We start from the raw sequence: 23,591 nt of genomic DNA on the forward strand, positions 1-23,591 counted from the left end.
TTGTTGAGGACGATGTGGATCTGTAGGACTTTGTTTATAGTTTCAGTAAAGTTTGCGTTATTCGCTTCAAGAAGTTGAACAGCAGATACGACGGAATCAAGCTTGTTTTCTTGCGTTTTGGTTATAGGGCCCGGGTTAACTTCAACATTGCCACCAAGAACCACTGGCGCCTTATATACAACTTTGCATCGTGCATACACTTCAAACGATCAATTATACCAGGACGCCATGACACCACAAAGATGCAAATATTACTGTTGCAATAACACTTTGTCTCCAAGTAACTAACCTGTACAAATGGTATGCGTGAGTAAGGATCCATATCAGAAGTGTCGTGGCCCACGGCGATCACCGGAATCACACCCTTTTCATTTGGACAGATAAGTTATGGGATCCCGTGTTGTCTGACGAACAGCGCTGAGGCATTCAGTTTTAGCGGTGTTATCGGAGAAGAGTGATGCAGCTAGTCTGGCGGCAGACGGAAAGGCGTGAACGGTTCCGCGACGTAGGTCCCAGGGTACTTCATCCAGGGGCAAAACGTAGGCTCGTCCAGATTCCGCAGTCGAGTGGGTAGATGCCCCATCATAAGCATCAGCAGCACCTGCACAAACACAATGCGTGAGTAAGGATACATAGCAGAAGTGTCGTGACGCACGGTGATCGCCGGATTCAAACCCTTTTCCATTGGGCAGATAAGTGATGTGGTCCAGTGTTGTCCGACCATCAGCACTAAAGCATCCAGTTTAGCGGCGTTAGCGGTGAAGGGTGATGTAGCCAGTCTGACGACAGGTGGAAAGGCGTGAACGGTTTCGCGACGTTGGTACTAGCGTACTTCCTTCAGGCGAACCTCGTAGGCTCGTCCATATTCCACGGTCGAGTGGGTAGAAGCCCCATCGAGAGCATCAGCAGCACCTGTACAAACACTATGCGTGAGTGAGGATGCATAGCAGAAGTGATATCGATTACTGATGTTTTCTGCTCTGGAACTGGCGTAGCCAATGCATGCCACCACAAATCGCACATTCATGAGCTGCTGTGCAACATCGCTTGTACATGCAGTGCCACCGCGTCCAGGTAGTCGTACGGGAGACTAAAACGTACGAGACACGTGTGCTTTAGTACCTGCACTGAGGTATTATATTTGAAAATTACTGCCAGTGTTCAACCCAAGACGAAAGAAGTACAGTGCGACAAAAAAAGTTGTAATGGGTGAAGCAGGTTGAAATCTTGTATCTGTAGCAGGAAGTGTCGGGTACATTAGAAAGTTGAAAGACTTCGTGTCACAGCGTCCAGAGGCAGTGCACAAAAGCATCGACATTCTGGACAGTTTTGCCTCTTCGTGCACTTTAAGGGCACCTGTCCGAATGAAAATTACAGGACTCTTTCTAAACTAAATTCCTTGTTCCACATGTTACTTCATTTTCTTTTTTTCCTTGGTTCCCTATAAGAGCACTCAGATGATTAGCTCACTGTATGCAGCAAGCCTTCATTGAAAGTCTGGATGGTATCAAGGGTTGTGACGAGAACTACTAGGCTTGAAAATATAAATATGTAACGAAAGCCGCGTCAGTATAAATATTGCGAGTTAGCCGGTTGCCATACAGACCCAGCAGATCTTGCGCGCCATCACTACTCGGCGACTGCAGCGCCGTCGCGGCGCTCGGCGTAGAAAGATGCGTGCTGAGGTCTGTTCACGGCACTCGACAGTTCTAGTCATTCGAGTACAGTCCTCGCACCCCGCTTCCTCCCCGCGTCGCAGTTATATACAACAACAAATCGGTTTTGAGAATGAAAACCAGCTTTGACAATGACATGCAACATAAGCAGTGGCAGTGAATCGAACTACTTAGCGAACTCAAGGAATAGCGTTACGCAAACTAGAAGTCGAAACAAAAACTACCGTTTTTTTTCACTTCACGCGAAAAAATTACGTTAGAGTGGAATTATACAGAAGCGCGACCATCCGAAAACATGTAGGATCAGCGCAAATGTACGTAGTAGAGAAATACACAACACCAACAGCAATATCAAAACCTGCGAGTGAAGCCACCGATCAAGAACAACAAACCGGCAGAACGAATCTTCCTGTCATCGCTGTCAAACTTGCAGAAATCGATGCCTTCGCTGGCAAGACAGCTGCTGCGCCATAATAGAGCAGTTCAGAGACAACCTAAAATAAATAAAAGCTAAAAATAAAACGGAACGAAATGGTCCACGGCAACCATTGTATGCAAACTGCGGCTGTACACCATAATTGCATTCAGTATTTTGTTGGTCAAGTTACATCAACCTTGAGGCACCGCCCATGCCGGAAGCCATGACGTTTTCGAAATTCAGGCATAGAAAGGGCCTCGTAGCCACCCCTAGCTTGCCGAACAAGTTATGCGTGGCAGTTTAGCTTGTTACGTGTGGAAATGGCTGGAATTTTGCAGATATTTTCCAGAGAAAAGCCTATGGTATGTTATGGGCTTTAGTTACTTTCTGATCATGGAGCGCGAAGGGACCTAATAATTGTTATTGTTTCGGCTGCGAGCATGTGACAAAGAAGCAATGCTACGCAAACAAGAATAAATTTGTTCAATTGGTAAATAAAGTGTATCGAAAACTAAACACCACACACACGTGTTTTAGTGGCTGTCACCAGATATGCGTCGCTCGTGCATCCAACCCAACAGCCGTTTAACGTGGGTCTATTCCGTATTCCGTTATCCCTGTTACGTCATGCTTGAGGCGCCATTCTTGCCGAAAGCCACGTAGTTTGCCAAGTTTGGCCAATGAAAATCGCTCTTAGCTGCCCGTAGCTTGCCCATCAAGCTAAATGCCACAGTTTTGCTTGTTACGAGGGCAATCCGTTAACCCACCTAGGGTGTACTTTACAATTTACAGATATTTAATCAGGAATAAACAAATCATGACACAATATTGTCATTTTGGCGAATGGAATTCAGAATGCCATGAGTTGCAGTGAGATAATGTTAACTTGGCATATCTAGTCTGTTCAGTTCTGAGTCATTTAAATGTAGGGTAACCAAAAGCCTGTAGAACGCACGTGGTCAGTACTCATTTTACTAACTTTCTTTCAGGTGGCCAATTTACACGTTGAAAAAAGGAATTGCTTTTGCTTCCGTGTGAATAACATAGTTTCTGCACAGCGGGAGAAGTGTTCAGAGTGCATAGTTTTGCTCGAAGGTGTAATGAAACCTGGGTGTACTTTTTAGGGTACAGTGGAACTTCGTGGAAACACACGTGCCTAAAGTTGTGCTTTTATTTTCAGTTCTTTGAATGCCGTTTTTTTCTCGTTTTCCGAGACTTACGAGGCTGCGACACACGCTGCTGTGAATATCTGAGAGCCCGTTGATGTTTTCATTGTCGCTTCTGATGGTAACGTAGTCACTCAGAAGAAGAAGGGGGTTGACGACGGTACGAAGGGTGCTCTCTGCCACGAATAAAAAAAATATGCAACGAAAGGAACATGTGCAGTATAGTTCTGTTTCGATACCGGAAACAATTTTGTTTCGTAAAGGTAAAAGGCAAAAGCATAGTTGCTATGCCACCGAGTGACAACACAGTAGTTTGTATGTTCGGTAACCAGATGGTCATCCAGTGAACAGAAAAAAACAACAAACTACTATAGCGCCATTGACAACTCTGCTCAGCAGCTGTAACAATGGCATGCAAGGGGCTGAGCTCTATGACAATGCTGCGATAACTACAGATTCCTGAAAAAAAAATGGTACAGGCTTACATTTACCCAGATGCATGCGGGTTCTGCCACTGCACTGTGTGGTTCAGCCCACCTCCTATGTACTGACTGTTGTTCTTCAGTTGCATAATAGCAAGACACTCACTTGACGTTGTATCACCTAACAGAAGTGTCAAGAGATCTGTAGCGTTCGCAGAGCTTGCAATTACACTCTATCTATAGAGACATTATCACAAAGCTTGAAAAACAATGCAGGTATGCCACAACTCATTCAAATGCTGTAACGTCTCTGCCGCTACGCCCAAAGACGATAGGGCGATGTGGGGTAATTGTTGAATAAAGAAAAAGAAATATAGTGTTGCAAGAAGTGTGATGCTACGCTTTTCATGAAGCGCCAGTGCTTCAATAAGCTGCATGCGCCGAGATGACGGTAGTATTCGTTTAGCAAGGGCCTAGCATACTCTTCATACCTGCAACTAACCATCCTTCCTATTTCTATCTACCGCGATAGCGTACCTTGAAAGCACATTGTCAAAACATCTGCAAAAATTCACGAAACTATTCGCAATGAATAGATGGATGCATCCGGCTGTGCACTTTAGATCAGGCGGTGGCTCACACCACCTAGCCATAAAGTTAAGTACTATCACTATGTCTTTAGGGATTGAATTTCATTCACGTCTTGATTGTAGCCAACCATAAGTTAGCCTCCTCTTTGCGATTTCTACATGTTTGAAGTAATTTTGTCTGCACTGTCCCTATACCCCAATTCTTTCAAAAGTTCCGCGCCAATATATTCTGGCCTCGAACACCAGAGAACTACCCCGAGAATCATCGTAGATCCTGTCTTTTGGAATTTTATGCTTGAAAGTTCGGTGGATCTGCAGTGATAATTTCGTAAGCATTCCAATTTTACAGATGTCCCTCTCTGTTTCGTTCACATTCTTCTTAACCAACGTTTCCTTTTGGCCTGGTATTGTGCTGCTGTACAATTGCTTCGTGAAAAATTTTTGAGTTCGCTTCCTCCATTTAGTATCAACATTATTCATGTACAAGTAGCTGAAAACTTTCCTAGCCCAATGCTCTTCTGCAATTTTTTTAATCGCTCTTCAAATTCTATCTTGCTGCTTGCTTTTTTGCACTCAAACCACCTAATACTCATACCCTGTACACTGTAAGCAAAAACTATCCGAGTTTGGGGTTTTTCCGGCTCATGACCTCTGAAAACTCTCTCGGGTTTAAAATTACTACCTCGCTAGGAGTAAAAGATGGTACATGACATAGTTTTACCACCACCTCTCAGGCAAGTAGTAAAAGGATGTCAAAATCCAGTTTTACCACTTAGGGAGTTTTCTACCACGTGATTTTTAACCTGCGTTTTAGAGTTTATTACCACGTGACTGCAAGGTGCAGCTGCTTCGGCGGCTTTCGCCCCATACCCCCCTTGTGACGCTCTCAGTGAATACTGAAGGTACGCGAAGCCCCCAGATGTTTTTTTTTTTTGTTTTTTTGCATCGCCGTGCCTCTGGACTGACCTCGGGTCAGCGCACTTTTACTGTAACTGGGGGCAGCATAAGCACAACAAGCGAGAACAGCATTCTTTGAACGAAAAAAAAAATACGGGGGGGGGATCTCAAAAGAGAAAAAAAAGAAAGAAAACCTGCTGTGGAAAGCTGTCCTGCGTATTTTCGCAAATGGTTGCTTTTGCTCGGCGGTGGCCTTGGAGACAGACAGTGCAAGAAGCTCGGTATCTGTGTGTCTGGTTGGGCTGATGGATCTCACGTGTTTCCTACATCACCGAGCGACCGTGCTCTTCCGAGCGCCTCCGAACCTGCACGTCGCGGATATCTCGCTTCCGAGCCGAATTGCGAAGATCTGCCAGTTGTAACAAAATCGATCTGGTATCATCGTCCGTGCTTGCCTGCTGCAGAAGCAAAAAGCAAAATGCTTCACTCTGTCGTCGTCACCGAGCCGTGGCCACCAGTGACCAGTGGGAGTGTGTCGCCGGGGCAGGTGAAAGAAGCATCGCATATATTTTGTTCCACAGTAGGCGATGTCTGCATGCGTAAAGTGCTGCCCGAATTGCCCACCTCATGCACCAACTGTTCTCAAACATGTAGCGCGAAGCCGATACGAGGCAGACGGAAACAACAAGAGGCTGCCCGTGAGCACGAAGAAAACCCGGATGGTGGTCTTTCGTTGGAAGTGTGCATACACCGCCCCGTCCCCGTAAGATAGCAGTGACGTGTTCATTTGTGTCTGAAATGACGACGAAATTCGCACAGGGTATGTATTCTGTGATCGCCAGCTGTGTTTTATCGGATAGCCGTGCTCCTCAAAAAGGCCTAGAACGCCGTCGGTAAGCAGCTTGTATGCAGGCGTGGACCACTCTTCTACGCCCGTTGTGATGAATACGTGCTGCTACTGTGTTTGTGCACCGTCGCTGAATGAAAATCATTGAGCTACCATGCTTTGTGCATACTTAGGTATATTTTGTTAACTTGTGCATCAGCAGTGCTAACACGCGTGGGGCAAAGAGCCCGGTGTGCCAAGCAATTATTGGATAATCAAAAAGGTGAGATCGTGTAGATTTATAATAAAAGGTTGGTGTAACAGTTAGTGCCCTGCAGCCCACATGAAGCTTACGCTTGCACCTTCAAGCGTTGTTGTTAATCGATGCAAAAAAAGAGCTCTCCTACCGGTACTACATTGCCGGTCAAAAAGTCATGCCTATATATATACCGGATTGTCGAAGTGTAGTCGAGCAACGCGTGCAGTCTCTGCTAGTGGTGTATTATTCTGCATTTGTTGTGTGTGCGTGTTTGTCTGTATGTGAATGTATGTGTCACCAATTCTGCCGTTCAATAAACTCAATCAATTCTGCTATTCAATAAATTTGTCGACTCTGGGGGAATGCACCCGTCTTTTTTATTTTTTTACCACCAGAAATAACTCCCAGTAATCACCTCAAAAACCTTGTGAAGGTAGTAAAAATTCACTCTCTCTATACTCGCTGAAAACCTCACTGGGGTAAATAATTACTACTCTCCCTACGTTCAAAAACTCAGTTAGCACGAGAGTAAATTTTTACCTCGGTAGTAGGTGGTAAAAAAAACCCAGGAAAGGTAGTGCGCTAGAGGACAAATGGTTTAACTAGTTTTTGAGGTTATTTCAGGTCGTTTTTGTTTAGTGTGTAGCGCCGCAATACGGAATCCAGGGGCGTCCTCACGACGATGATTAGTAGGCAGACGCTCCCTTGTCGGGCTGTGCTAACCTCAAGTGTTGATGCGCGTGATCAAAAAACGAACACTAACCAGTTTGCATGTTTCGTGAATCAAAGAATAAACCAGATTGTCCGTGAAACTATAAATCTGATTCGTTCGTGCCAGAACTTAGGTTTTCGTGAAAATTCATGGCAACTTGCACTTTCTGTAATAGCCAGTCGACTACAAATATCAGCTTCAGGAAATTTTTGCAGCCATGAAGGTTTGTTAAACGTTGATTGATTGACTGATATGTGGGTTTAAACGCCCCAAAGCAACATAAAATTTCGGCAGACGCCATACTGGAAGGTTCCTCAAATTTTGACCACATGAAATTCTTTAACGTGCACCCAAATTTGAGAACATGGGCCTACAGCTTTTTTGCCTCCATCAAAAATGCAGTCGCCACAGCCGGGATTCGATCCCGCAGCCTGTGGGTCAGCAGACGAGTAACTTAGCCACTAAACTACCGCGGCGGGCTGGTTACTAAACTTTTATTGTTTTACCTTTGCAGCTCAAACTCACTTTGTTTTACCTGCGTATGAAATTTGTCAGTGCTTTCGTAGTGCACCAATCATACAACATTACGCCGCGGAAAGAGCGTGGCTTAGAAGTAGGCTCTTAGAAAACTTGGCCAACGCTGCGCCACTCGTTTTCGTACGTTCTTTGATAGATAGATGAAAGCACACTGCAAGAGATTCGCTTGTTTGCGGATTTTGAGCAAAATCTTCGTGCCCTGATAAACGTGGTCATTGACTTGGTGTTGGGGGTGTACGTGGTGTGTGAGTGGTGTTCGTGTTGTGGAAGTCATTTGCGGAAAGAATTCCACAGATTGTTTTCAGCAGTGACGTCCAAACAAACCATCTTGACGACAACAATTTTTCACTGGACGTAGTTGGTTGTAAAGGCACCGTCAACGAGAGCGAGAATGAATGATCAGCTGCCAACTCACAGGGAGTTAGTTGCACTTCACGTCCCTCTGTGCATTCCTCTTTTTAATTACGAAGCCCTTCATAGCGAACGTTGGTGACACTATCTATCTATCTATCTATCTATCTATCTATCTATCTATCTATCTATCTATCTATCTATCTATCTATCTATCTATCTATCTATCTATCTATCTATCTATCTATCTATCTATCTATCTATCTATCTGCCTATGTTAGCTCTCCTTGCCGGTTTGATCATGAATTCTATACAAAAATTGGTACGGCACAAGACGAATGTATGATCAGCATAAGTGATTAGTCACAACATGAAAATCAAGCCAGGTATGCCATGAATGTCATGACACGCCGCCCTCATGGAGGGATCGGTGTCCTTTCGTGAACTTCATATATACAAAATTTGGTAATACGAGACATAAACAGATGACGAAGGTATATGACTTGTGGAAACATGATAATCATGACATGAGCGTCATGTAAGCGTGACTACATGCCTATTTCATGATGCGCTCGCGGCCGTTTCATTGATTGATTCATATGTAGGGTTCAACGTCCCAAAACCACCTTATGAGTATTAGAGACGCCATAGCTCCGGAAATTTTGACCACCTGGGGTTCTTTAACGCACACCCAAATCGGAGCACATGGGCCTACAGCATTTTCGCCTCTATCAAAAATGCAGTCACCGCCACCGGTATTTGATCCGGCGACGTGCGGGTCAGCAGCCGAAAACCTTTTCCACTAGACTACCGCGGCGGGGCCGTGACCATTTCAATAGCTTCACATACACCAGATTCCGTATTACGTGACGTGAATGAATGTCGAAGGCATATGACTTGTGTGAACATGATAATCATGACATGCGTGTCATGTGAAAAAGGGACCACATGACGCGCTCTTGATGCACTCGCGGCAGTATATCTCTAGCTTGAAATATATCTTGTTTGTTATTACTTGACACGAACAGACAACGCAGGTAAAGGACACGTCCAAACATAATAATAATGATATGCATGTCATGTAAAACATGACTACATGTTATCTCATAATGCGTTCGCGACTGTTTCGGTAGCACAACACATACGAAAGTTTGGTGTTATATGATGTGTATAGATGACGAAGGCATATGAATGGTGCAAACATGATAATGATGACATGCGTGTCATGTAATAACATGACTTCATACCCCGCTCATTATGCGCTCGTGGCCCATTCGCTAGCTTTTCACATATACCGAATTTGGTTTTACGTTCAGGAGAGTTGGTTGTTGGGCAAGTTGGCACATACTTAGTGAACTACAAAAGCCACAAACTGTCGAAATCAGAAAAAGCACAGCAGCAGAAACACAGACAGAGTGCAGAGACTTAGCACTTACAACTGACGTTTATGTTTGTGCGCAGAGACAAACAGGAACAACTGTTGTCTCTGTTTTTGCTACTCTGCCTTTTCCGATTTAAAGGTTTTGTGGCTTTTGCAGTTTATTCCACATCACTTGACGTGAATGGACGACGAACACAAAAGCCAGGAGCAAACAGTGCCAGTTTTGAGTGAAATCTTTTTGAGTGTTGTCGACTATGTCCTAGAGACTGCATTGGAATCAGTGGTGGTGAAAACTTTCAGGTATGTGGACGATTGCATGTTTTTTGTCGAGAACTGTCGGTGTGTATGTACTAGGACCGATGTTTTGAAGGTGTTGAAATAGTTGGAGTCGGGGCTGAAGTTTACCTTGGAGGTTCCCGACAATGGTTGTATACAGTTATTAAATATGAGCATATCTTTTGGTGGAAGCCAGACATGTTGGATGTACGCCGCTGGTATAGTGTTAAACCTACCGTTGACTTCCGTTCGGGTATCTCTAAATTAGTAAAGAATGGTCTTGCGATGACCTGCCTGGGAGCGTCACTCAAAAAGTAGTCACCACATCACATGCAAGAGAGTTTTGCACGGCATATTGAGAGGCTTCGGCAGTCAAGGTTTCCAGTACGCCAATTAGGGGTCCTAAGCGAGAGGTTCTTGCAAAGAATGAACTTGGAAGCACGGGGTATAAGCCGAGTAAAATGGAAGGAAGGGGATCCTTTTGTAAGCGTTCCGTATGTTTATGGGGTTTCTCATAGGGGATCCATTTGTAAGCACTCCGTATGTTTATGGGGTTTCTCATTAGCTAAAGAAAGTTGTAGAGAGGACCGGATGTAGTGTGGTTTTTTCTGCTGCAGACAAGCTTGGCCGGATTTGTGCGGCTGTAGGTAAGAAGTTATCAGGACTGAGCAAGCGGAACCACGGGTGAAATATCAAGCACCGTGATAAATTGGTTGAGTGTGGCAAAAAGGTAGTTTATTATACAGCATTATCTTGTGGAAAATGCTACCTCGGACAGACGGGACAATGTGTAATCAAGAGATTGTTATACCATAATGCTTCTTTTAGAGGGACACCTTGTTCAAATCTTTCGTTACATTGAAGGGAGTGCGGCTGCACACCCTTGCTATAAGAAACTACGGTGGTCGCAAGAATGAAAGGAAAAGATCCACGAGAAATTGAGAAAGCATTTTTATTGACAGATTTGGTGAGACAAGCGTAGCGGGGCCCTCTATCACAGTGGTGCCGTCGTTACATGCCACCGAGATAGATTATTTGAGTGCTTGCCACTAATAGGATTTATTTTCTGCTGATATGACTTGTAACTTTGTTGACGTCTATATATATCTGTGTGCTTTTTTGAATAAATTCAGTTAATAATTGCTGCTTTTTCATCTCTCGTGTTTATTTCGCGCCAAAAGGTACGTCAGGAATGAACCAATGATTGATATGTCGAGTTTCACGTCCCAAAACCTCCATATGATTACGAGAGATGCCCTAATTGAGAGCTCCGGAAATTTTAACAACCGGCGGTTTATTAACGTGCACCCAAATCTGAGCACACGGGCCTACAACATTCCCGCCTCCATGCAGCCACTGCAGTAGGAACGAACCAACTCGCCTAACAAGTAACTCTGCTGTAATAGTGATATGAAGTCATGTATGGAATAATTTACATGCCTACCACTGCTGGTGCTGGTATCTCAATATTCAGTGGTGCTGTCGTTACCCAACTATAAACAACATAATTGCATGTTCAGCGTGCATAACGTTTATACTAATGTTTACTGGGTATACGTCTGTCTGCCTTGTAACGTTGTGCTGATAATAAAGTGACATATCAAGCTCTTCCCCCCCTTCGTGATTCGCATATCATCGATTCCCACTATACATGTGATCTGCCAAATTTTTTCATGTGCTTAAGTCATTTTGTTTGTATTAATTGTAAGTATATTTAATTGAAGTCGAAATAAAAGGAATTTTGTTGTGCATTTCATGATGAGCGATAACTGTGCAACGTCACATGGCGCCAACCTGCTCGAGCTAGACCAGCGAAGCAAAATGGTTAGAGCGATGAAATGTGCAGTTGCGATCTACGCCTCTCCGTTAACTTCTCCTGTACTTAGTCACCTGTACCTTCCAAACGGCGTTGTTTGTCTACAAATCTTTCAACGGCGATATTGCGAAAATCATACGTGAGTATTCTTCTCGATATTCTTGTTTTGATTGCTCTGATGGTACCTGTAACATTCGAGTACAGTGAACTTCGCATGGCTAAAGCCTGAACATTGCGACGACGCAAGCCTGATAAAAGGATGTTAAATGCATGTGTTTCGCTAAATAAAGAACTGCACGTTCCAGACAGTGCAAGTAATTGGGAAAGCGTAATATATTTGCAAACCATCTCTAGGTTAAGCATTCAATCCCGTTCGATAGTGGCCTACTACGATAGTCGCCTATTCGATAGTGGCCTATTCCTATTTGATAGTGGCCTACTACGGTGGCTAAATCTCCAGGCATGCTCGGCGCATACTACTTCAAAGCTCCGTTGAGTTCATTTGTCAATTCTAGTTAGTGCAGTTTTTTTTCTCGCACGCACAAGATTACGAAATACACGGCTGACATAGTGTCGATCAGCTGACACCACCAGCCTTCCCCCTCTGGCGAAAATTCAGGTAGCGAATATTTAGCCGCTCCTATCATTTGGGAAAGTACTTTGGTTCGATATACATTCATTTGGCGATCAAGAGTTGATCAGTAGAAGTGGCACTGGGCGTACGTCTATGCGTCCAATCTTTTCCTATGGGAGTTCACGGGTTCACCCTCTTTGAGCAATCATCAGGGCTGAATCAAGCGCCACCTATAGCCCGCGGGCATCTTGAATAGTGCAACGTTCACGTGTTGCTTAGTTCTTTAAAAAATCTAAAACAATTCAATAAACATCAACCGTTCGTTCTTTTGTAGTCGTTAATTGATTAGACTTTCAGGTATTTTCCAGAGAACAATTTAGGATATGTTTAGCGGCTTTTGTGACTTTTTGGAAGAGGGCCGTGAAGGGGCCATATAACTGTTTTCATTTCGTCCGCGAGCATGCCAGAAAGTTAAAATCCTATGCAAAAAGAATCATTTTGTTTTACAAATTTCTAGTGCTAAAGTGAATGAAGCGTACTGCAAAGCAAACGCAAAGCACACGCGTATTGTTAGTCATTGCCAAATACCCGTCACTCGGACATCGAATCCACTCCGTCATTCAGTAGGGCCACGGTATAAAAAAATTGATTGTGCAGCTGATTGTTTTGGTGAGCCGATTTTTTTGTTCTATTCTCAATACTGCTACGAAAAAATGTGATCGCGACCGCAGGAGAGTATTTTTGTCGAAGAGGAATATTGGAAGGTGCGAAAAACAAGGAAAGCACTAAACTGTAGTGCTTGCCAATCTGATGTTATCTTTACATTTATTTTGTTTTTAGGCAACAAAAAAACGATAGCTGCAAATTGTGAACCATAGAAGCGTGTACCTCTTTCGCCTGTTTATAGGTAATTAACACCAATTCATTTTGAGAACGATCATGCGTGAGCAAGCGTCTTTACAACGAGCAGTACATAACATAGAAGCACGCCTTTATTCATTTACCCACTGCATTTTACGTGGATTTCTACCGAGTGGAACTTGGACTGAAACTTGCATTCTTGTTAGTCTGCACGCCACGCTGTTTCATTAGAGATTACCTAACGAATAACTTTGATAAGCATAATTAATTTAGCCAGCTTAAGAACTGTTTGATATAGGCTGCTTTGGCTTACTGCGTCGCAGCGAGAACTCGGAAGAAAATTATTACAAAACATTTACGAAGCCACGCGCTCTAGCAGAGGCGGGCCTGTTTTTCGTGCGAAGTGAGAAGTGCTGCAAGTTCGCGACGCCATGGTAGCCCAATCCCTGAGCCACATGGACGTTGACGCGCAGATCTCAGGATGAAATCGCAGTTATGGCGGCTGCATTTTAGATGTAAGCTAAAAAGCTATAGGCCGATCTGCTCAGATTGAGGTGCACGCTAAATAACTCCATGTGGTTAAAATTTCCGAAGCCCTTCACTACAGCTTTTATCATAAATATATGGTGCTTTTGCAACGTTCAGCCCCACATAACAATCAAGCGCGACGAGTTCTTCACCAAGTTTCGAGTGCTGTTCCCATATCAGCACTGTTTACAGTAGCCCGTGTGCTTGATGCCCTTTCTCCGGCTGGAACAATGGTCAAGCGCTAGCATGCCTACCACAGCCGCAAGGTTGCTACGCGCGTCTGCGATCACATCACTTGCAGCAGACCGTGGGACGTGTGCTAACGTTGCTCGTGCTTTTGCATGATGACAGCAGAAAAGAAGCTTGGTACCGTTGACGGCCGGGTCCTGGCAATCCAGGATAGGGCTCGTCCCTGCACCAATTCGTTTCTTCACCGGTGGGGTGCGTGGAATAGTTGTTGCGATGTATACAAGTTCACTGGTGGAGCGCTGAAAAGCTGAAGGGTGCCTGTTTGCATTGTATTCGAGCTTGAGAAGTGTATACTTTACACCGTTGAAACTGCGGCTTGCACGAAAAATACTGGCTTACATTAGTTCAATTTATGTGGTTGTTTGACGTGAGTGACTCCGTGAGCATGCAATAAGTAAAGTGCGACGTGTTAGGTTACTTGTTTTTGTGCAGATTGGAGCTAAACTTTAATGAGATGTAGCCGGCCAAGGGAGGAATAAGAACTTGGCAGCCTCACCTTAGGTAACATATTGCAGGGCTGCCTAAAACGGCTTCACTGGGAAAGCCGAAGATAGGGCGAGCAGTTGACAACATGCACATTCACAGTAATTAAGCGGCATTAGAAGTGCACAGCATTGACATAGTATGTCGCCTATGTATTGAAGTAGGGCAACCATACAAGTGGCGAGGAAGCTGTTGCTGAGGTCCTGCTTGTAACAGGCACATGTCTGTGTGGATGCTGGAAGTCAGCCAGCCGCTAGCTTCATGAGAGGCAGTTTTACAGCCTTTGCAATACAATTTTTTTACTCAGGGGAAAGACTTACTAAGATATTCCTCCACACTTCGGTATGATGTGGCATACAGAACTTCGCATACAAAAAGTAGTACATTTATTTGTGCTTAGGTGCTCGGCTGCTGACCCACAGGTCGCAGATGAAATCCCGGCGATGGCGGCTGCATTTTCAATGAAGGCAAAAATGCTGTAGGCCCGTGTGCTGAGATTTGGTTGCACGTTAAAGAACTCCAGGTGGTCGATATTTTCGGAGCCCTCCACTACGAAGTCTCTCATAATTATATTGTGGTTCTCGTACGTTAAACTATGCATACTGAGACATATTTAAGGAAAGAAAATACATAAAAATTACTCTTAATGTGTTGTTATGAGCAAATTAATATAAAAAATACCAGAAAATAGTTTTTCATGTCAAAAGTACAATTTGTTATATACAAGACTATGTTATCATGTAAATTGAGCTTTTGAATCGACAAGACCTGAAGAATTACAAATACTTCATCATAGTTCATTGTAACGTTGTACAGAATGAAGGAACCAATTGTAAACCTAAAGGCTTGTCATGCTGGTTAAAAAGAAGAATAATGAGAACTTACACACAACTAACGATCTGTAAGTTCTCATTATTGTTGTGCAGAATTTTTCACGATGTCATAGGGCGTGTACAAGCGGCACGCCAGCGTTATGCAGCACGGTCACTTATTCCTGTCGGATTACAGAGTAAGCGAGCATGACTAGCATGTGTGCAGTGCTTTTGAAGGTCACTCACCTCCTCGGAAGCAAGCCCCGTCTATGATGCAGGCATGAACGCCTTCGGGTTGCAAAGGCAGCATCTCGTCCTTGCTGAACACCGTGGTCTCCATGCGGCCTGTAAGAGGGAAATACGTCAAACTGCACGTCAAACAAGAAAACGGTACGGCGCTTGGCAGTCGAAGTACAAATGAGGATAGCACAGAAATAAGGGCCTAGCACAACAATTTCTTCTTCATACGCTATTATTATGTGGAGCTGTGCACCGCCATGCCACCGCCACCGCCCGTTTTCACTCACGCCTTTCACGCCGCCACAGAAGCCCCGAGATAGAGCACGCCACCGCCGCCACTGCGAAATAATTGCGGCCTGCCGACGTTTGTTATACTTTATTCCGAGCGAAAAAGCAGGCATGAAATACATCACTTCACCTTCTTACCTGCAGCATCATGATTTCTCAGAGTGGTATTGTCGGTCTCCACTGGTCCCTTGTGGCCATGTTTTCATGACCTGTCTATATAAGAGCCCTAAAACAGCTTCTGTCAATCATAACTCACACTGCAGAAAATTGCACGTATTTATGGACAGAAAAACGGATATAGTGTCCAGGAAATAAACACACTTCCCCCCTTCGCCAACATCAAGGATGCAGCACACGTTTAAGAATCACAGACTTCACCACTTCGCGAATATTGAGAATACGACCCACGTTTACCAATAATGTTTGACTGAATAGTGCAAAAAATAAGTGTCTCGTCCGCCAAAGAAAAATTAGACGAAAGTAATCACTTGCATTACGGATGACCTCCAGAAATTTATGCTTAATATGGCCGTCGCATACCATCATTGCATCCATCGCCGCAACGTGTTCTACACCGCTTTTATTCTACGAAACTGTATTTGTTCCCAAACGGTGGTTGAGGTGGGCTTCGCGGAAAGAGGAACCATCCGACCGCGGTAGGCGCACCGCCATCGTCACTCATCCGTCGGCTGTCACTACTCTAGTCACTAGCCCGCCTGTCCTCCTCAAAGGCCAAGGCGCACACACGGAACGGGACCCGGCTGGCGTTGCTTTTTAAAGGCAATATTCTTTCTTGGGGACCTTCGACGGAAAAATTTTAGTCTCTGTCTGTCTGTCTGTCTGTCTGTCTGTCTGTCTGTCTGTCTGTCTGTCTGTCTGTCTGTCTGACTGTACATTTTTCTGTTTGTCCACCCTAACGGTCCCTGAAACGGCACCAAACGGCCAACCCCATCCGCAGCGCCCACCAATAATTGCTCAAGGTTTAGCCTTCATAGTTGGGCGATTGTCAATTAAAAGCAATTATTGCGCATACGTGAGGCGCCACAAGTACGCTTCGATGTTTTCTATGTCTGCCTTTATACTAGGAGGGGCACACACAAGTAGCTCTAAGGAATGTTGCGTTTAATCGCGCTGCGCTGACAGTGCGACGCGATGCTCAAAAAGGTGTTTCCAACGCTTTGCTATGACGTCATGGTGGTGGCACCTGCCCGTCGCTTTGCGTTGTACACCTTATGACCTCCGAGACTGGCGCGCATCTTTCTCCGCCAGCTGCACGCCTTCGTTTTTGAAGATAACTGCCAGATGGCACTTGTGTATAACGTGCCTACATTTGCTCGTTCGCCTCCGCCACAAGCTCGAGGCACTCTAACGCAGCGCCTGCAGAATACCATTCATCAATTTTCTTGCGCAGAACGTCAAATAAACGTTTTGTTCACTCTCTCCACACGCAAGACTATCATCTTTCAACGACATTTACAGTGTAACATATAGATTCGGGCCAATGTTTCATCTGGTATGCATCTTGGAGGTGAGCGCCTAACTTCCGATTCACTCGCCGTTTGGGCTACAGCTCGTGCCAATGATGATCTGTGTCGTGTAGTATCTACGCAATATTTCTGATTAGGCTGCTTCGAGTAAAGTCGAGGCCATAAACGCAGGGCTCTTTTGTCGATGTCGGTTTCGCGCGGCTTGTATTATGCATGCTCTTTCTGAGACGGAGTTCGCAATAAGAGCAGAAAATACAGCATTTACGGAAATCGCCGGTTGTCTGTGGTAGTCTTGTTTACATTTTGACCGTGACATTTTTATTGCGCTCTAATTACTTGTCCACAGCCCTTGCATTACTCTATGCCAACAGTGTTGGCGCTTGTCAAAATCATATTGGAGCCATTTAATGTGTACGCATCCCTTTATGCTGCTGGCATTTTGTTTACGCTGCTGCTACGCCGCACGCCGAAAGACGACACGATATCTAGCGTGAAATCTTGGCGCGCTGCAGCCTACACGCGTGTTCTCTCCGTCCAGTCGAAGTTCATCTCCTCGGCGTTGCCTAAGAAAAGGTGGCTGAAGGCAGGTAGCACCGAGGTGCAAACAATCAGAGAGAATTTTAGCTCAAGAAATGTAAAGCGTCATGTGAATTCTTCCAGAAAGCTTGAAAGCATTACTCGTAAAACGCGTTCTAAAAAAACAATAAAAAAAGTTTGCTTTGTCTGCTGCGGTGGTATTGTAGTTACGGTGGTCAGCTGCTGACCATGCGTTCGATGCCGGCCGTAGTACATAGTCGCGTTTTGATCGAGGGGAAATAGAAGGCCCGTGTATTGTGCAATGTAAGTACACGATAAAGATGACCTAAAGAAGAAAATTTCCGGAGGCCTCCACCGCGGTGTCCTTCATAATGATACCGTGGTTTTGGGACGTCGAACACCAGGAATTTTATTTAAAGTTCTGTTAATACTCAATGTGGTTAGGAAGAAATTTTCTGTGTAGAACAATGGTAGGATTTTCAGTATATGAAGAATGTGGTCCATATTGGGTGGGGATTTTTTTATAGAGAGACAACATTTAGTGAAATATGATAAATCGTATTAGCTGATTATCAGAGTTTTCTTTCCATAGACAAAAATAGTTTGATATGTGTACAGTGCAAAAAATTTTTATAGCTGGTGAATAAGTTGAAATATATTGTTTTTTGTAAATTTTTGGTTGTAAGTTTAGCATTGAGGTGGTTCAAGTAAAAAATATGGTGAATAACACATTTAGTTCTAAGCTTCATTGGTTGCTGTCACAGAGAGTCATCAAATTGCTTTTTATTTTAAGAGATAAAAACTTTTTTGATTTAGTTGCTGAACTCAGATCTTGTCCGTGTTTATACCATGAAGCAATGCGTCCTAATGGTGAGTACTAGCTGCACAGACACGAGGAACATTTAGACAACATATCAATTTCGTCCATGCTTACTTGAATAGTTTGCTATCTAGTACTAGCCTGCATGAGCAAACGAGAGACCCGAACCCTACTAGGGTGCATTTAACCACATGCAGCTATCTTCTCACAGTTCGAATAGTGTGCTTATGCAACACTGGTAAGTGACACCGATGCATGCAAGAGCTTATTACATGTGCGATAAGATTTGGAAGTGAGAAGAACACCACCAAGAGGATATATTGAAATAAAAAAGGGATATGTTTTTGTCATGAACCAATACAGCTGTCACAAAGTGGCAATGCCTGCTATTAAAAAGACAATGCGATGCCGCCTGCTGTTGAGTACTTGGAGGAAAATTTAGACGCACGGATGAAAAAAAAGGAAATACGAAGACACTGCTAACTACGGCCGTTTATTAAAACCTCTGCATATTATTTTGCTGGTGTTATCTCCAGGTAAAGACTGCTGGTAAAAGATTGGAAGAGTAACAAAAAACATTTAAACAATAGCGGGGCAGTTATCATGAAGGTGGTTTATTCTTTTAAGATGAAGCTTCATTAAAAAATTGTGTTCTTTCTCTTCAGTTCTCTTTGAAGTTTGCAGGGTGAGAGCTACTTAGTATCTTTGATGCCACTTCCACCTTAAAAGGAACAGAGTTGACACCTTAATAATGTTAATGAAATAGAATCAAATCATTCTTTTTCACTTGGAAAAAGAGTTGATACCTTATTATTGAGACTGAAATAGAATCAATCGTTTGTTTGTTTTTAATTGGAAACAAACCTTACAATTTATTTCAGCAGAAGCTTTCACATTCACAAAAGGTATGCCTTTTTGCACACTCTCAAGTCTATGTGCTTTGGTCATTACTAGCTTATAAATCGTAAAATGGTTTACATGACGGGTTACAATAGTGACAACATTAGTGTACCAAATTGAAAAACCCTTATTCTTTTCAGAGAGAACAGAAATATCACAGGGCAAGTAATTGGCTGAGGGGTCAAGACGTTTTTGGAGCTCATATACAGTTACTTTTATATTTTGTTGCATATATTTCATTTCACACACTCGTTGTAAACACGCTGTTTTTTAGGTTCTGTTAGTGTTATACCTGGAATATTATTATTATTCACAGTGCAGAAGATGGCACAGAAATAACTTTAAAAGTGTGATTTTTAAAAATTCTCATGGACTAAATTCAAATACAATGCAGTGAATCTCATGATTAGTGGAGATCAATATTATGTGAAACAATCAATGGCAAGGTGTCTTGGCCGCATTTTTTACTCCTTAAATCAATTGTTACTAACTTCACACATATATATATATATATATATATATATATATATATATATATATATATATATATATATATATATATATATATATATATATATATATATATATATATATATATATATATATATATATATATATAAATAAGGGAAAGAAGTGTATACCTAAGGGCTCGTTTTTCCGTGTTTTGACACAATATTAATGAGATATAACAGACAGTAATGCCAAGGAATGTACAGGGGAAGTTATTAAAACCAATGGAATGTAAATAAGAAGAAAGAAAAGTGGATGAAAAAATTACCAACTGTGAGCAGGAGCCAACTGTGAGCAAAAAATTACCAACTGTGAGCACAGTTGGTAATTTTTTCATCCACTTTTCTTTCTTCTTATTTACATTCCATTGGTTTTAATAACTTCCCCTGTACATTCCTTGGCATTACTGTCTGCTATATCTCATATATATATATATATATATATATATATATATATATATATATATAGCTAGGATGAGGCACCAATTACCATATATATATATATATATATATATATATATATATATATATTTATATATAGCTATATATATATATATAACAGCCTATAGCAATGGAAAGAAAAATGGTAGGTGTTACCTTAAGAGACAAGAAGAGAGCAGAGTGGATTAGGGGACAAACGGGGGTTAAGGATATCATAGTTGAAATAAAGAAGAGGAAATGGACATGGGCCGGGCATGAAGCGCGTAGACAGGATAACCGCTGGTCATTAAGGGTAACTAACTGGATTCCCAGAGAAGGGAAGCGGGTTAGGGGGAGATGAGATTAAGAAGTTTGCGGGTATAAATTGGCAGCAGCAAGCTCAGGACTGGGTTTGTATCGTGCTGGGTCATGCTGACCATGACTCATGATGCGCACTCCGGTGCGCACCGACCGATTATGCCTAATATAAGCGGCGACAATAAACCCGGCAAGGCATTGCTGCATCCTGCTTCATCGGTGACCGTCTCAGTCTTTGATCAGCCTACCTGGGTCTGATACATGGTGTCAGAAGTGGGGTCGACGGCGGATGCTACCACATCGCTTCGCCGGTGCCGACAATCATGGAACTACTGAAGCCACCGGACCGACTATGCCTGACAGGAAATGTTCAGAAGAACTGGCAGCTTTTTAAACAAAAGTTCGAATTGTTTCTACAAGCAACAGAGCCAGCTACACGACTGACAGAAGCTGCTAGAACAGCCAGGCTCCTGACTGCTGCTGGGGACGACGCTTTAGAAGTCTTCAATAACTTTACATTCGCAGAAGGCGAGAACAAGCAAGACTACCAGACTGTGGTAAAGAAATTTGAAGAGTACTGTGCAGAGCAGCAAAACGAAGTCTACGAAAGATATGTCTTCAGGACAAGGACGCAAGATGAAGCTGAACCAGTGGAACATTTCATAAGAGACCTGCGCAAGCAAGCAAGGTATTGCAACTTCGGTCCGCTTGCTGACTCGATGATACGCGACCAAATCGTATTTGGCTCCTGGAACACTAAACTGAGGGAAAAGATGCTACGCGAGAAGGACTTGACGCTCCAGAAGGCCGAACAAATCTGCAAAGCAGCAGAGCTCGCGAACAAGCAAAACGAAGCATGGCAAGGTAACGAAGCAAGAGTGGACGCCACCGAAAAACGTTACCTACATCGCACCCAAGGCCGGAAAGCTCCTGTCCAGTGCTGCAAGTGCAATCGAAGACATGAGCCTAGGAAATGTCCCGCCTTTGGCAAAATATGCCGCGCCTGCGCAGGCCGAAATCATTTTGCGGTTTGTTGCAGAAAGTATGAGGTCGACGAAGTACAAGAGGAAAAGGAAGACTTTGCAATCTTGGACGTCACCGTGTGCGGAATCCAGAAAACAGATTGGATTGTTAAGGCCCAAGTTGGACAGCAAGAAGTTGCATTCAAAGTAGACACTGGTTCCCAAGCCAATTTATTACCACTGTCAGTGTACAAAAGATTCCGAACGAATCCACCCCTCAGGGCAAGTAATTCCGTTTTACGATCCTATAGCGGAAACGCTATCATGCACTACGGAGTGACAACTCAGGTGATTACGATCAACGAGCGTCGGTGCCTTGCAGATTTCTTCGTGGTGAAGCGGGGCCAGAGTATATTAGGTCTCGAACTGGCTGAATCTCTAGCACTTGTCTCCAGGGTGGTTGATTTCGTAACCACTGAAGGGATGACTCCAATGACGCAACGGTCTCTCCCAACGACGCAGAAATTCAGCCACCTCTTCGAAGGCACTGGGTGCGTGAAGCGGCAATATCGTATGGTACTACATGACGATGCGGTTCCAGTGATCCATGCAGCGCGACGCGTTCCTTTGGCCTTACGGGAACCCCTACAGAAAGAGCTGGTGCGCATGGAACAGGCGAACATCATCTGCAAGGTGGACGAACCAACTGATTGGGTAAGCCCGCTTGTTATTGTAAGAAAAAAAGACGGTAGCCTCAGGGTATGCATGGATCCAAGAAGCGTAAACGCATGCTTGAAACGCGAACACTACCAGATGCCACAACGCGAAGACATTGAGGCGGAGCTGTCTGGTGCGAATTTCTTCAGTCGACTAGACGCTAACGCAGGGTTTCACCAAATTCCCCTTGATGAACCTACCTCAAAGATATGCACGTTCGCCACGCCGTTCGGGCGCTACCGATTTCTTAGACTTCCATTTGGCATTGCATCTGCCCCCGAAGTCTTCCAGAAAACACTGAGCGAGATTTTTGACCATTTACCCGGAGTTAGAGTGTACATTGATGACATTCTCGTGTGGGGAGCAACCAAGCAAGAGCATGACAGTCGCCTTCAAGCCGCTCTATGCGCAGCCCAACGCGCAGGGCTAACATTCAACAGGGCGAAGTGCCAGTTTGGAGTGCAGAAGATAGTTTTCTTGGGCGATGTTATCAGCTCAGCAGGAATTCGTCCAAATGCAGCTCTTGTAGACTGTTTGAGCAAAATGCCCGTACCAACTGAAAAACTTGCCGTACAACGTATGCTTGGAGTAATAAACTATTTTGGAAAATATGTGCCAACTCTCGCTGATAGAACGAAGCTTCTTCGAAGCCTGATACGGAAGGACACCGTATTTGACTGGACCGAAAAACACGCTCAGGAATGGCACGCAGTCTGCGAAGCGCTGCGCACTGCCCCGCTCCTCGCTATATTCGACCCCGCGAAAGAGACAAAGATAACGGCAGACGCATCTAAGGATGGCATAGGGGCCGCACTGCTCCAGCGACACTCCAGTGGCTGGCGTCCTATCGCCTACGCGTCACGAGCCATGACCGACGTTGAAAAGCGTTATTCTCAAATAGAGAAAGAAGCGATGGGTATAGCATACGGTTGCGAGAAGTTCCACCAGTTTGTGTACGGTAGGAAAATTGTGATCGACACCGATCACAAACCGTTGCTAGCCATTTCGTCCAAAGATATCGGGAACATGCCCCCAAGACTTCAAAGATTTTTTCTGCGCTTATTAATATACGACTATGTTCTACAGTTTGTTCCAGGCAAAGAATTGGTCCTTGCTGACATGCTCTCAAGGGCCACACCGTCAGAGCGTGAAGACACAGTGGATTTTGGCGCCATTCAAGTACACGCAGTGGCCGTTTTGTCATCTTTAGTGAGTGAAAGAACGAAACAGCTTTTGTCTCGGGAAACATCTAACGACCCGGAGCTACGTGCGGTAGTAGAAAGCTTGTCGTTAAACAAAGACTTCGAAGGAACACTCAAGCCGTTCGCCTCTGAACTTTCAGTTGTCGACGGAATTCTTCTGAAGGGCTGTAAAGTAGTTATACCAAAGAAACTGCGTCCAGAAACCCTAAGCCGCATTCACGAGGGCCATCTTGGTTTAAATAAGTGCAAAGCTAGGGCACGGCGTTTAGTATTTTGGCCTGGTTTGAACTCTGACATTGCTGACGTTGTACGGAATTGTGCTGTCTGTAAAACCTATGCGTACAAACAACCGGACGA

The 23,591-nt window shown here is 44.0% G+C and overlaps 1 protein-coding gene across 3 annotated transcripts in view; it reads right to left on the reverse strand.

The window, feature by feature from the left end:
- LOC119160735 (chorion peroxidase) overlaps positions 1-23,591 on the reverse strand; it is a 1,158,638-nt gene that overhangs the window by 564,148 nt on the left and 570,899 nt on the right. For all 3 annotated transcript variants that reach the window (XM_075881050.1, XM_037412942.2, XM_037412943.2), the window contains one exon: positions 15,081-15,179. In XM_075881050.1, the coding sequence (XP_075737165.1) occupies positions 15,081-15,179 (99 nt within the window). The remainder of the gene's footprint in view (positions 1-15,080; positions 15,180-23,591) is intronic.

This window comes from Rhipicephalus microplus, chromosome X (genome assembly GCF_043290135.1).
Source record: "Rhipicephalus microplus isolate Deutch F79 chromosome X, USDA_Rmic, whole genome shotgun sequence".
NCBI lineage: Eukaryota > Metazoa > Arthropoda > Arachnida > Ixodida > Ixodidae > Rhipicephalus > Rhipicephalus microplus.